The 14,392-nt window shown below is 36.2% G+C and overlaps 1 protein-coding gene across 2 annotated transcripts in view; it reads left to right on the top strand.

The window, feature by feature from the left end:
* The window catches only part of Ipo11 (importin 11), a 219,016-nt gene that overhangs the window by 125,749 nt on the left and 78,875 nt on the right, over window positions 1-14,392 (top strand). For both annotated transcript variants that reach the window (XM_004623057.1, XM_023707125.1), the window contains exon 27: window positions 2,488-2,609. In XM_004623057.1, the coding sequence (XP_004623114.1) occupies window positions 2,488-2,609 (122 nt within the window). The remainder of the gene's footprint in view (window positions 1-2,487; window positions 2,610-14,392) is intronic.

Genomic DNA, 14,392 nt, shown 5'->3' with positions numbered 1-14,392 from the left:
ATGTGGTGCTGGGGATTGAACCGCGGTCCCTGATGCTTTGCCAAGCTTGTTCTAAGTAGGTGCTTTAGACCACTGAGCCATCTCTCCAGCCCCTCAATAATGGTTTTTATATTCATTGTTGAACAAGACATTTTTAAATTAAGAAATAGTGTCAGCATTAGATCTGGAAAAATCTCAAGTGAAATATTAAGTTACTTGAATATGACCTAGCCATGGATATTACTCTTTAGTTATTTCTTTTTGTTATGGGTCACTCAGAATAGGAACCAGATCAGCCAGGTTGGAATTTGGAAAGCCTTGTATTACTGAGCTCAGGGCCCCCATCAGCTCTCACACAGGAGAGGACGGAAAAGGCAGCTAGCCCAGGAAGCAGGGGGCTTTTAAAACATGAAACCACATTCTGTTTGGTAAACAAATTCATTGACACAAAACAATGCTTTCAGGTCATTGTGACCACTACCCAAACTAAATTTCCTGGGGCTTTGTTTTAGTTTCTGGTTATCTTGCACCTGAGTAAGTACCTGCAGGCAACCTTGCATAGCCCAAGGTTACAAGAAGTTAAATCTCATTTAGTTTCCTTTTGAAGTCATCTCTGTAAGCTAAATTTGGTAACAGGAATTGGTGAGGGTTACAGGAATTTTATCTTAGCAAAGAGCAAGAAACAACCACTAGTTACTAAACAACTTAGAACAGTGGTAAATATACATTTACAACAGAAAGCACAAGATTTACATTTATAATCTAAACTGTGAGTTGACCCATTCCAAAACCAAAACTAAAATTTTTATTTCGTTTTTAAATTACTATAGTTATTGACTACTATGTAATTACTGTAATTAATAGTAATACTATGTTACTATAATTATTATATAATAATTACTATAGTTATTGAGTCCTATGTGATAGGACTCCCATTCTCAATCCTTGAAATAAATTGGACACCTGCATTTTAATTTTCTGTTATAACTTGATATGGAGGTTGTTCTTGGCAAGACTGTAAGTTATCAGTGTTAAAATTGGAAACCTTCTTGAGCTGGGTTGGTAGTTCTTGAAGTATCTGACAGATATTTCAATAATTGCAACTATTCTTTGAACTCATTATGGCATTGCAGGATGCAGTATATGCTTTAGAGAACAAGCATAAATAATGGTCATGAATAAGTGCTTTCTTGATATTACATTATTAATATATTGAAGCATTTCTTGGAAAAAATGTAAGAATGTCAAAGTAGAAAAGAATGGGAATATATAGTTGATTCTATATGACCAAACCTGTAAGGTACAGATTTGGTTATTAAATGTAATGTGTTTTTAAAGAGGTGCTAGAAATAGAAAAGAGAAATGGTATCTGTTTTAGATTATGTGATTTGTGTATTTAATCATGTAGTAATCTGTAGATCCTACCTCTTAGGAACACCCTACCACCACCACATTTTCTTGCAGCAAATAGTTTAGTCTTTAATTGAAGAGAGGAGCACCCTAGCCTAGCTGAGTCAACTTGTACAATTAATCTTCACCCTAATTTTGTTTAATATGTTTATTTTTGTTAAATATCTAATACCCAAGGTTATTTACCTGACAGTTTGTAGAGGTATCTCATGGCACATGACAGAGGGGCAACCATACTTGGCAGTGGAAGGCAGCAAAAGCAATGAGAGAACAAGTGAGACAAACCTATTTCTGTCCCTCATATCATATATGGTCTTTTGGGATTAGGGCTGTGCCGGGCTTCAGCATTGCACTACAAATCAGTTACACACTCTAGAGTCCACCACGTCCAAAGAAGAAGCTGCATGAGGCTTTGAGGGGGACATCTAGACATAAACCGTAATGCTTAGGTTCATTTATTTTGTCTTTATTATTCCTGTACCATGTAAGTGTCCTAGTAAATTATACTTTTTTTTTTTTTTGAAATTGATCAAGTTGAGGTGTCAGTCTGTGCTTTCCTCTGAGAATAGTGGAAAGTCAGGCCAGCGAATTACAGAATATTGAAAGGGAATCACTCAACAGAATAAACTGTTAAGTTCAAGTAGGCAATTCTGAGAAATACATACACTTTTTCAATCCATTAGGATGACTATATTTATTAGTAAATTATTAAATGAAATTCAAGTGTGCTTGGCTCAGGATTAATTAGAAGTAGTTTCTGGTTTTGCTCAAATTATCTGTCTGTCTGTCTATCTATCTATCTATCTACCTACCTACCTACCTACCTACCTACCTACCTATTTATTTTTTTATTTTTTGCGGAACCGGGGATTGAACTCAGGCCCTTGCGCTTGCCAGGGAAGCACTTATTCTACTGAGCCATCTCCCCGGCCCCTCAAATTATTTTTTTAGCTTGATGATTGCCTCTCATTAAGTTATTCCAATTCTGATGTTTAGAATTGAAATTTTAACTACAACTTAGGGGGCTTAAGCTTTTAATAGTACTTATCCAGGAAGAAATTGAATGTCAAATATTTGAAATGCTGCCTCTTTTCTCAGATGGACCAGCTCTTGGGAAATATGATTGAAATGTGGGTAGATAGAATGGACAACATTACCCAGCCTGAAAGAAGAAAACTTTCAGCTTTGGCTTTGCTTTCACTTCTGCCATCTGATAATAGGTGAGGAAATAGTTCTTTAAAATTTATTTATTTAAAGCATCTAAATGGAAGCACAATTTTTTGGCATCAGTGTTGTTGGATAATATTTTTATGTGGCTGGATTCTAGTTTTGTTAGATATGACAAGTGTTGATCTTAATCTAGAAAGGAATAATTGAATATTGACTCTTGAGTGAGCAGGGAGTTAAGTTGAATTTTGGTTTTATTTTTGTATTTATTGTTGTCTGAATTTTTGTTTTGTTTTGTTTTGTTTTTGGTATTCCTGGAGATTGAACCCATAAACTTTGTCCTGAAGGCCTATATCCCTGTGCCATTTTTTGGTTTGTTTGTTTGTTTTGAGTAGAGTCTCCCTATGTAGTTAAGGCTGGCCTTGTGCTCACTGTGTGGTCCGGGTTGGCCTTGAGCTTGTGGCAGTTCTTCTGCCTCAGCCTACTGAGTGCTGGGCTTTACAAGAATGTACCACCATGACCAGTTCATCTCTAGGTTTTTTTTTTTTTTTTTGTGGGTTTGAACTCAGGCCCTTGTGCTTGCCAGGGAAGCACTTATTCCACTGAGCCATCTCCCTGGCCCGTGTCGTCTGAATTTTCATATTTTTATAATTACCATTTTAATGAGTCTTATTGTAGGGCCACTTTTGAAAAGATATATTAACATATAATATTTCAAACCCAGTGACACTTTATAAAGCATGCTATGAAGTATGGTGATTCTAGAGTACTTGTTAATAATTGATTTTTAACTTAGAGTATCTCTAAAGAAGCTTACAAGTTTTTTTCTCATTATTGATGAAGTTATGCTATACTTTATACTTGGTTAAAATTCTCAGTTCTGTAAAGCAAATTGAAAAGACTATTATTTGGATATTTAAAGAAGAGCATTTATTTTTGTTTTCAAGCCCTCAAAATTATAGTTAACTTTTGTACTTTTTGAGGTGTTTTATAAATTTATTTGATAATTAAAAAGTGTCATCTACTTTTAACTATGGAGTTTAAAAAGTGGTAAGAACTTGTTTTATGTGGATATGATACTGGACATTCCTTTTCCTTTGGCTACTGAGCTTTATTGGTTTTGGTATCAAGGCATATGTCAACTTTCTAAACTTTCTTTTTAATTAACTCATTTTTAAACCAGTACAGAAAGCTAATATTTATTGATGTTTCAATATTTAATGTTTTAATCAGGTTAAAGATACCTGTTGTTTCAAACCTTTATGATTTCTTTATGGTATAAATTTTAATGTGTCCAATTTGTTACAAAAATCATGTGGAAGGAGTCCCAGGGAGACTTGGGAACTTTCGGTGAACTTCTGGAGTGCAAGGACTGTACTCTGCACAATTGCCACCATCGTGGGAGCAGTGCTGATGAGTTCTGGGGAGACTCAGGAGCTTTGGTGAGCTGCTGGGGCGGAGACTGACTCTGCACCACCCCCCCCCATGCCTTCCACACCCTGCACAAGAGGGAGGTTGAGCTCCAGCAAACCTCAGGGGCTTTAAAAATGACAAAATGAAGGAGCAAAATGAGATTTCAGACCTCTACCCCACCCAGAAAAAGTCCAGGAGATGTGGAAATGGAAGAACATGGAAGTCACACACTTGAAATTTTTGAAATGATAGTAAATGAAGTAAAGAAACAAGTATATCAGGATAGAGAAGAAATCAGGGTAGAAAGGAAACAACTTTAATGAAAGAATTGCTCAGCATATCCAAAGAAGATACAGATAAAAAAAAAAAAAAAATAGAGGAACATAGATAAATAATGGAAACCTTGAATGAACAATATAGGAGGAATTAGAATGCTTGAAGCAGATTCAGAGAGATAGCCAGGAAATAAAAAAATTCTGTTGAAAGCTGACAAAACTGCTCGAATAAAACTGAAGATAGACTTTGGGACCTTGAAGACAGCATTACAGCTAACGATTTAGAAGGGAAAGATCTCTTAAAAATGACAAGGAACCAGGAATTAACAATACAACAGCTCTAAGATGATGCAAACAAATACAGTATACTAACAACTGTGAACAAACAGCAGGAGTCAACACATAATATGAAATGACTATTTGCAGAAGTAGTAGCAGAAAATTTGCCAAGCATAGGAAAAGAATCAGACATACAGTTAAGTGAGGCATATAGAACTCAAATTAGCCATAACAAAAATGAATAAATAAATATACCCAGACACATAAAAATCAAGATCCCAGAAATTCAACAAAGGAACAAAATATTAAAAGCTGTTAGGAAAAAGAAAAAGATCACCTATAATAGAAATCCCATCAAAATCATGGCAGATTTCTCAACAGAAGGCATCAAGTTAAGAAGAGCTTGGAGTGAAGTATTCCAGGTCCTAAAAGAAAAGTAAGATTAATGTATTTGTACAACTCTCTTTCAAAATTAATGGATATGTAAGACACTTAGCAGACAAGGAAGGGTTGAAGAAGTTTGTGGTCACCAAACCAACCCTACAAAGAATATTGGAAGATATTCTACAAAGATATAAAAATGAATACAATACCAAGAATAACAGTAGAAAGGAACCACCAAGCAGGGCAAGCAATTAAGAACAACTGGAAAAAGGCCAGCAAGATAGCTCAGTGGACTAAGCACCTGCTTAGGCAAGTACAGGGACTCAGGTTCAATCCCTAGCACCCATGCTTCAAGCCCTGGGTAGACCCAGCCACTCAGACTGGGTGTGGTGGCACACACGCTGGGGGGCTGAAAACAGGAAGGATCACTATGAGCTACATAGTGAGACCCTGTACGAAATACATTAAAAAAAACTGGAAAGTAGGGAACCAACATTGGGAAAATAACATGACAAAGGTGAGCCAGTACATATCAGTAATAATCATTAATGTAAATGGCCTCAGTTCACCAGTCAAAAGAGTCATACTGGTAGAGTGGATCAAGAAACAAAATCTGGCTGGGTATGGTGGCACACACCTGTATTCCCAGGGGAGGCTGAGGCAGGAGGATTATTGTGAGTTTAGGACCAGCCTGGGCTACAAAGGGAGCTCATGGCTAACCTAAGCTATTTAGTGATACACTTTTTTGTCTCAAAAAAGACACCCCCGTAAAAAAAAGACATAAATGAAAACGAAACCAAAACAAAATCTGACAGTATGTATACAAGAAACAACTCGAAAGGAAATTCATAGACTAAAAGCCAAAGGATGGAAAATAATATTCCATGTGAAAATAAACTAGAAAAAAGCAGCGTAGCTATTTTGGGTGCAGACACTGTGAACTTAAAACCAGGAATGATCAAAGGAGATATGAAAGGTCACTACATACTTGTTGGAGAAAAGTGCATGAGGAAGAGATAACAGTTATACATGTATGCATTTAAGGAAGGACCACCCAACTGTAAAACAAATTTTAACAGACATGAAAAATCAAATGAGCAATAACACAATTATAATGAGAGACTTTTAACACCCTACTGTCTCAAAGAGATAGAACAACTAGAAAAAAAAAAAGAGCAAGGAAACAATAGAACTAAACCAAACTTGTGAAGAAATGATTGACTTAGTAGATGTTTACTGAGTGTTCCATCAAACAACATCAGAATGCACACTCCTCAGTTGCACATGCGATGATCTCTAAAGTAGACCATATTGTAGCACATAGAACATGCTTAAGTAAACAGAAAGGAATCAGAATTATCCCTTGGATATTATCAGACCATAGTGAAATGAAATCAGAAATTATTTGACAAAATTATAAAAACTCCATAAACACATGTTAATTAAATAACACACTCAATAAATAATGAGTCACAAATGAAATTAAAAAAGAAATTAAAATTTATAGTCAAAGGAAAATGCAGATGCACCTTATTAGAATCTGTGGGATGCAATAAAAGCAAAGGGAATTTCAGTCTCCCACTTCTGGAAAACAGAATGAGCATAAATAACTATTATGCTGTGTCTCAAGCTTGTAGAAAAAGAAGAGCAAGTCAAGTCCAAAGCCCAAAGAAGAGAGGAAATTATTAATATCGTAGGACAAGTCGGTACAATAGAGACTAAGGAAACAATGCAAAGAATTAATGAATTGAAGAGTTGGTTCTTTGAAAGAATAAATGAAATTGATAAGCCCCTACCCAACTTTATCAGAAAAAGGAAAGAAAAAAATGTAAATCCATGCATTAAGGAAATAAGCAGGTGAAATAATTATAGATCTGTAGAAATACTGAAGATTATCAATACCTAATTAAAAATCTTTACTCTCACAGGATGGAAAACACAGAAGAAATGGACATTTTCCTAGATACACATGAATTACTAAAGCTGAATCAAGAAGATACAAAAATCCTGAATAATCCAGTATCGGTCAATGAAATACAAAATGGAATAAAAAAACTTACCAGCAAAGTAAAGCCTATGCCCTGATGGATTGACTTTTTGTTTTTTGTTTTTTTCAGTACCACGGACTGAACGCAGAATCCTGATTGATAAACAGCTCAATTCTCCAAGAAATTTAGAGACGATTTAATGCCAGTTCTTCTCATTCTCTGTCATGAAGTAGAAAGGGAAAGCTCCCTTTAATTAATGAGTTAATTCCTGGAGGAAAGTATTACTTTGTTACCAAAACCAGAAAAGACCCAGTCAAAACAGAGAAGTACAGGCCAATATCCCTAATGAAAAGAGATAAAAAAATCTTCAATAAAATACTAGTAAATAGAACGCAGCATATCATTAAGATTTTACACCATGGGCAAGTGGGATTCCTCTGAGGAATGTAGGGATGGTTAAGTATACATAATTTAATAAGTGTAATATACTGCATCAGTAGAGCCAAAGAGAATCAGAGGATAATCTCAATAGATATAGAAAGAACTTTTGATAAAGTACAGCACTCAGTCATGATAAAAACTTTAAAGAAAATTGGAATAGATGGTCTTTACCTCTATGTGATAAAAGTCATCTATGATAAACCAACAACCAAAACCATACTAAATGGACAAACACTGAATACTTTCACTTTAAAATCAGCACAAGACAAGAATGTCTGCTGTCACCACTCCTATTCAACATATTTCTGGAAATATTAGAGCAGTTACATAAGAGACTGAAGGAATAATGGTATGTGAGAAGAAGTATAGTTATCATTATTCACGGAGGACTTGGTACTTTATGTGCTGCTGAAAGACTCGTAGAATTAATAAAAAATTGAGTAATGTAGGTAGCTAGAAAGCTGACACCGATATGCAAATAAAACACGGGGAGAAATTAGGAAAACCATACATTTCACGATATTGTCCAGAAATTTGAAATACTTCGGAATCAATCCAACAAAAGAAATAAAACATCTGTATGGTGAAAATTCTACTACTCTGAAAGAAGGGATCAAAGATTACTTCAGAAAATGGAAAGATAATTATTTCTTGCTCATGAATAAAAGAACCAGTGTAATCAAAATGGTCATACTTCCAAAATTATTATATGGATTTAACGCAATCCTGTTGAAAATATGATTAGTATACTGCAGAGCTCTAGAGAAAATATTCCTAAAATTCATCTGGAACTAGAATAGCTGCAGAATAGCAAAATCAGTCTTGGGCAACAATGACAAGGCAGAAAGCATCACAATCCCAGAGTTGAAATTATACTACAAAGCTACTGTGATAGAATCAGCATGGTATTTGGCAAAAAAATAGACCTGAAGATCAATGGAACAGCCTAGAAGATTCAGGCAAAACCACAAACACAGTCAGACACCTTATCTGTGGCAAAGGGGCCAAACATACTCACTGGAAGAAAGATAGCCTCTTTTATAAGCAGTGCTGGAAAAACTGGCTCTCTACATGTAGAAGTCTAAAACTAGACCTGTCTATCACCATACACTAAAGTCAAAATGGATCAAAGATTTAAATATTAAAACAGAAACACTAAATCTACTGGAGAAATTAGAAATCTTGGCGACATAGAGGTAGTTGGAGAGTTCATGAACAAAAACCAAACTGCATGGGGAATATTTCAAAGAATCAACAACTAGGATCCCATCTTTTTGAAAAGTTTCTACATGTCAAAAGAAATTTCCAAGAGTAAAATGGAAGCCTACGAATTGCGAAAAAGTTTTAACTGACTGTCTATCAGACAAAGGACTTCTATCTGTAACATAGTTTTGAAAAATCAGGCCCCTAAAATTCAAAGGGCCAGTCTAAAAATGGGCATCTGAGTTAAATACACACTTCTCAGAGGAAGAAAATCAAACGGCAAATACATCTATGCAAAAATGTTTAACATCATTATTCATTTGAGAAATGAAAATTATTATTTTTATTTTTCATTTATTTTTTTTTCTGTATTTAGGGCAGGGTCTACAGGGTCTCACTGCACACTAATTGGATATAGTGATTTTCCTGTTTACAGCCTCCCAAGTGCTGGGATTGCAGGAATGTGCCACCACGCTCAGTCTCTCTCAGCATGCCCCGGGGGTGGGGACCTCATGGCCCACCCGGCATCAAACCCCGGCCACTGTGCTCTGTGTAAGCAGGTGCTTTAGTCCACTGAGCTATCAGACCGGCCTGAGAAATGCACATTAAGACAACACAGATTCCCTCTCATTCCAGAAAAAATATTTGTTATCAATAAATCAGCCACTAACAGATGGTGGAGGGCCTGTGCGGAATAAGGAACCCTTCTTCACTGTTGGTGGGAGTGTAGAGTGGTACAACCCTATGGAAATCAGTGTGGAGATTCCTTAGAAATTAGCATTAGAGGTCATGTTCAACCCAACTATTCTTCCGTTGGGTATTTTTCCAGAAGAACTGAAAACATCATACTACAGTGATGTATTTGCACCCATGTTCATAGCAGCACAAAATATTGGAAACAACCCAAATGCTCATCAATTAAGGAATGGATAAAAAAGATGTATTTTTACAGTGTTGTGTTACTCATCTCTTAAGAAAAATAAATCAGTGAATACTACTAGATCCTTAAAGGTAAAGTAAATCAGATCCACATGAGTAAACATATTCTCTCCCTAGCATAAGAACCTGAAAGAGTAATTAAAAAATCTGAAAGATACAATAGATATTGTCAAAGGGAAATAAACTACTCTAAAGGAAAGAAATCTTGAGTGAGGAAAAGTAGAAATGAAAGGAATGGAAAAAAATAGCTAAGAAAATTGTACTGCTAACTTCTGTTTATTGAAATGAATAATTAATGCTTACTATTTTTTGAGCAGTTTTGCATGCTTATATCTGGTAATCTGAAAAACTACTTTGAACACAACAACATACAATATAACACCCAATGTTGAGTTCATATCTTGTTTTTCAAATTCTGTGTCTTTTTTTTTTTTTTTTATGAATTTTGGACAGGGTGTACAGGGTCTTACCAGGTAGATCGGATTCCTTGTGATTCTCCTGTTTTCAGGCTCCCAAGTGCTGGGGTTACAGCTGTGCACCACCATGCCCAGTCTCAATCTGTCTCAGTGGGCCCTGGGGACGGGGCTGGCATGGCATGTCAGGGATTGAACCCCTGCTGCTGCGCTCTGCTGAAGCAGGGGCTTTAGTCCACTGAGCTATCTGACCGACCCTATATCGTTTCTAATGCTTATTTTTCATGCTCCTTAAGATAAAAAAGAAAATGTGGTATACAGATAATGATAATTTGACCTCTTTCTTTTCTGTACCTATCCTTTTTGTTTCTTTCTCTTAATTAATTGCTCTGGCTATTATTTTTGGTACTATATATAATATATATTATTCATGATAGTGGACATGTTTTTCTTCTGAGAGAAAATTTTCAGTTTTTCTATTTAGTTTGGTTTGTCATAAATTGTTTTTATGAACTTAAGATAATAATTTCCTTTTTTTTTTTTTTTTTGTAATGTAGCTAGTACGTGGCCTATAGGGTCTTACTACACAGGTTGCACTCATAGTGATTCTCTTGTTTTTCAGTCTCCCATGCACTGGGTTTACAGGTGTGTGGTACCATACCCAGCCTTAGTCCCTATCTCAATGCACCCCAGGGGTAGGGCTAGTGCTGGCTGGGGCTTGAACCCTGGTCCCTGCGCTTTGCTGAAGCAGGCGCTTTAGTCTGCTGCGCTAGCTGGCTGGCCCTCAACCTATTTTGTTTTTTAGCATTTGTATCACAAATGGATGTTGCATTATTATGAAAAGCTTTTCTGCATCTTCTGAGATGATGGTGTAGTTTTTGTCCTGCTTATATTTACAGTATCGCTGAGATCAAGCCTTTTTGGGCATAATGATGATCTTTTTGATGATTTGTTACATTCTATGAGCCAGTATCTTATTGAGTATTTTTGCATCTATGTTCATTAAAGAGATTGGCCTATATTTCTTTTTTGATTAGATACTTCTGGGTTTTGGAATCAAGGCCATGCTAGCTTCCAGGAATGATTTTGGGAATTACTCTTTTCCTTCTGACTTCATTAAAGAGATTAATGAGTATTGGCTCTAACTTACTTGAAGTTTTTATAGACTTTATTTATTTATTTTTGTGTTTTATTTTATTTTTTGAAATTACTGGAATTTTATTTGCCTCATGCTTATGACTTGCAACCAAAGACATTGTGCAAAGAAAGCAAAGATTAAGTACACTTTAGGGAGAAGGAGACAATACATATTGGTGACACAGGAAATCAAGTGGATTGAACCCTGGCCCCTGCTCCTGCTTGGAGGCACTTTAATCCTTTGAGCTATTTATTTGGTCGGCCCTCATAATCTATCTTCTTTTTTTTTTTTCAGACATGATATCTTGTCCAAACACTATTAGTAACCATCCAGCAGAGAAGTATAAAAATGGGGCGGGGGAGATGGCTCATTAGAATAAGTGCAAAAAGGAAGTATAAAAAGTAAAGTCATATTAATATGCTGAGCTGTGAAAGGCTCAAGTCAATAATGTCTGACATTGCCAGTCGTACTGCAGACCTACTGCTATTAGGGACTACTGGACTATATTGGAATATTTTGCTGAATTCACACACCTACAATATTTAAATGACAATGGAATATCCTTCTCTGACAAAACTAAACAAAAAAGGGGGATACAGATGAATGACCATTTTGTATCTGTATATTCAAAATGGTTAGGATAGATATACAGCTGCATTCTCTTAGTTCAGTGAATAGAGAGATTTGTTCCAATAGTGTTTGTGGACAGGATATCATGTCTGCATCTTGTACAATGAATAACCACTAAGATAACAATATGCAATATATTAATTATTGAAACTGTGCTAGTAATCGGTTTTTTTTTTATTTATTATTTTTACATTGTGTGTGTGCGCGCGCGCGCGTGTGTGTGTGGCCAGCTCAGCCCACCAGGGGGCGGGGCTGGCTGGCATGTGGTGCTGGGGGATTGAACCGCGGTCCCTGTGCTTTGCTAAGCTTGTTTCAAGTAGGTGCTTTAGACCACTGAGCCATCTCTCCAGCCCATAGTAATCGGTTTTGAAACTGTCTCATTGCTATTTGTTTCTCAATAAAATGATTTTTTTAAAAAAACACTATTAGTTCAAAATTGTCTTCTCATCTCATCTCTTATTGACCTTGATTTTCACCTTAACAGATTTTGCTTCAGAGTCATACTCCTCTTCTCCTTCCTCCTCCTCATTGCTTTCCTCCTCACTTTCTTCCTCTTTGGCAATTTTCTGCCATGCACTCTTAAACACAGACTGTAAGACAATGGAGTTTTCATAGATCTGGGATCCCTCCAAATTAAATGTCTGAGCATTGTGACACAGAAGCATGCCATCTTTCTCCAGGCCACCCAGGCTCCTGTACTTATGATTACTAATTCTTTCCTTTATTTTTTTTGAAATCTACTGGCTTTCTAATTCATAGAATTTTGGTAAAACTTTCCTGGAAGGTAACCTAGTGATCACTTAACTGAGCTGTCGCCCTGAACTATCTTTGTAGTTGATCACAGTATCAATGGTAGTGTTCATGTGTTTTGTCAGTAGTTTTGTATTTTAGCACATGGTCTACCGGGTCTCACTACACAGATTGGACTTGTAACGATCCTTCCTGTTTTTCAGCCTCCCAAGCACAGGGATTATAGGCGGGTGCCACCATGCCCATTTTCAGTCCCCATCTCAGTGCGCCCCAGGCACAGGGCTGGCATAGCAGGCCCAGGATCAAACCCCTGACCCCTGAGTTTTTATCGACTTTAGCAGTGAATCTGTCATATTCTGGGCTTTTCTTAGTTTTTTGTTTTTTTAATTAGTGCTTAAGATGTATTGCATATTATTTTATTTTTTGCATATTATTTTATTATTCAAGAATTTTATATCTTCTTGATTCAGTTGCTAATTCATATGTATTGAGGAATTTATCTATTTCTGAATTCTCCATTTTATTGGCACACAGGTTTACGAAGTAGCTCTAGTAGTCTGGATTTCATCAGTGTCTATTGTGATTTCATCTTTTTCATTTATAATGGCAAGTGATTTAGGTCTTTCCTTATCTTGGCAAGATTAGCCAGAGGTTTGTCTATGGGTTTTTTTTTCTTTTAATTTTTAAAAATCTTTCATTTATTTATTTGGTACAGGGTCTCAATACGCATCTCAGACTCAGTGATTTTCCTGTCTTAGCTTCCCCAGTTCTGGGATTGTAAGCATGTGCCACCATGCCTGATTTTGGGGACCATTGCAGCATGAGGTAGTGGGGATTGAACCCAGGTCCTTGTGCTTGCCGGGCAGATGCTTAGACCGCCCAGCTATTTCCCTAGCCCTATATTATTAATTCTTTTGAAGACCCAGCTCTTACATTCATTAATTCTTTGTATTGTTTTATCAGTCTCTATTTCAGTGATTTATGCTCTGATCTTTTTGTTCTTTAAACTTTTTTTTTTTGTATTTTAGGGAAGGGTCAACAGGGTCTCACTAGTAGATTGAACTCCTGATCTGCCTGTTTACAGCCTACCAAGAGAGCTGGGATTGCCACTATGCCCAATCTGAATAACAATTGCTGGCTTAATGTGCCATGGGGGTGGGGCCAGCACAGCAGGCCTGAGCTATTAGGCTGGCCTTGTTTGTTTTTTTTTGAGACAGAGTTTTGCTATATAGTTTTGACTGGCCTTGAATGAACTGTTCAGCACAGGTTTGCCTTAAACTCACGGTGATGTTTTTGCCTCAGTCTTCTGAGTGTTAGGCTTACAGGTGTGTACTGACATGCCCAGCTTCCTTTTATAGTTTGTTAATACAATTATGTAGTATGTAATGTTTACATTCCTTCTGGGAAGATGGTACATGTATGTAACACATCTCAATTCCTTCTTTAAAATTGGCTTTTCCTTCTCTCTCTTCCCCCCTCCTTTTATCTCTTGATCCCTTTCCTCTGAGAACAATCCGTCTTCCCCTACATTCTATTATTTATCTTTATAATTTCCTTCCTTGTATATCCTAGCTTTGGATTCAGATTCTTCTTTTTTTTTCACAGCCTTGACATACATTACTATGTTACTTATTTTGGCACATCCTGTTTTTCTCACATGGAAATTAACAGCTTCCCTTTTTGGAGTGCTTTCTTTGGGTCACATAAGTTCTGTTGTGTTGTCCTGGCCTTATTGTGTAATTAAAATAACTATTTCTTACTTGATTTTTTTCTAAGATCTGTTGATTATTTAAAAGTGTATTGCTTAATTTCCATGCATTTGTCTAGTTTCTGATTTTCCTTTGCTATTACTTTTTAGTTTGATTGCACTATGGTTTGATAATCTGCATGATATGATTTATTATTATTATTATTTTTGATAGTACCATGGATCAAACTCAGTAAATTCATTTTTTTAACCCTTCTGGAATTTTGATTTTAAAA

Source organism: Octodon degus, unplaced genomic scaffold (genome assembly GCF_000260255.1).
Source record: "Octodon degus isolate 3935 unplaced genomic scaffold, OctDeg1.0 scaffold00001, whole genome shotgun sequence".
In the NCBI taxonomy this organism is placed as follows: domain Eukaryota; kingdom Metazoa; phylum Chordata; class Mammalia; order Rodentia; family Octodontidae; genus Octodon; species Octodon degus.
Note: the sequence above shows the minus strand (reverse complement) of the source record. Positions and strands in the feature narration are given on the sequence as shown.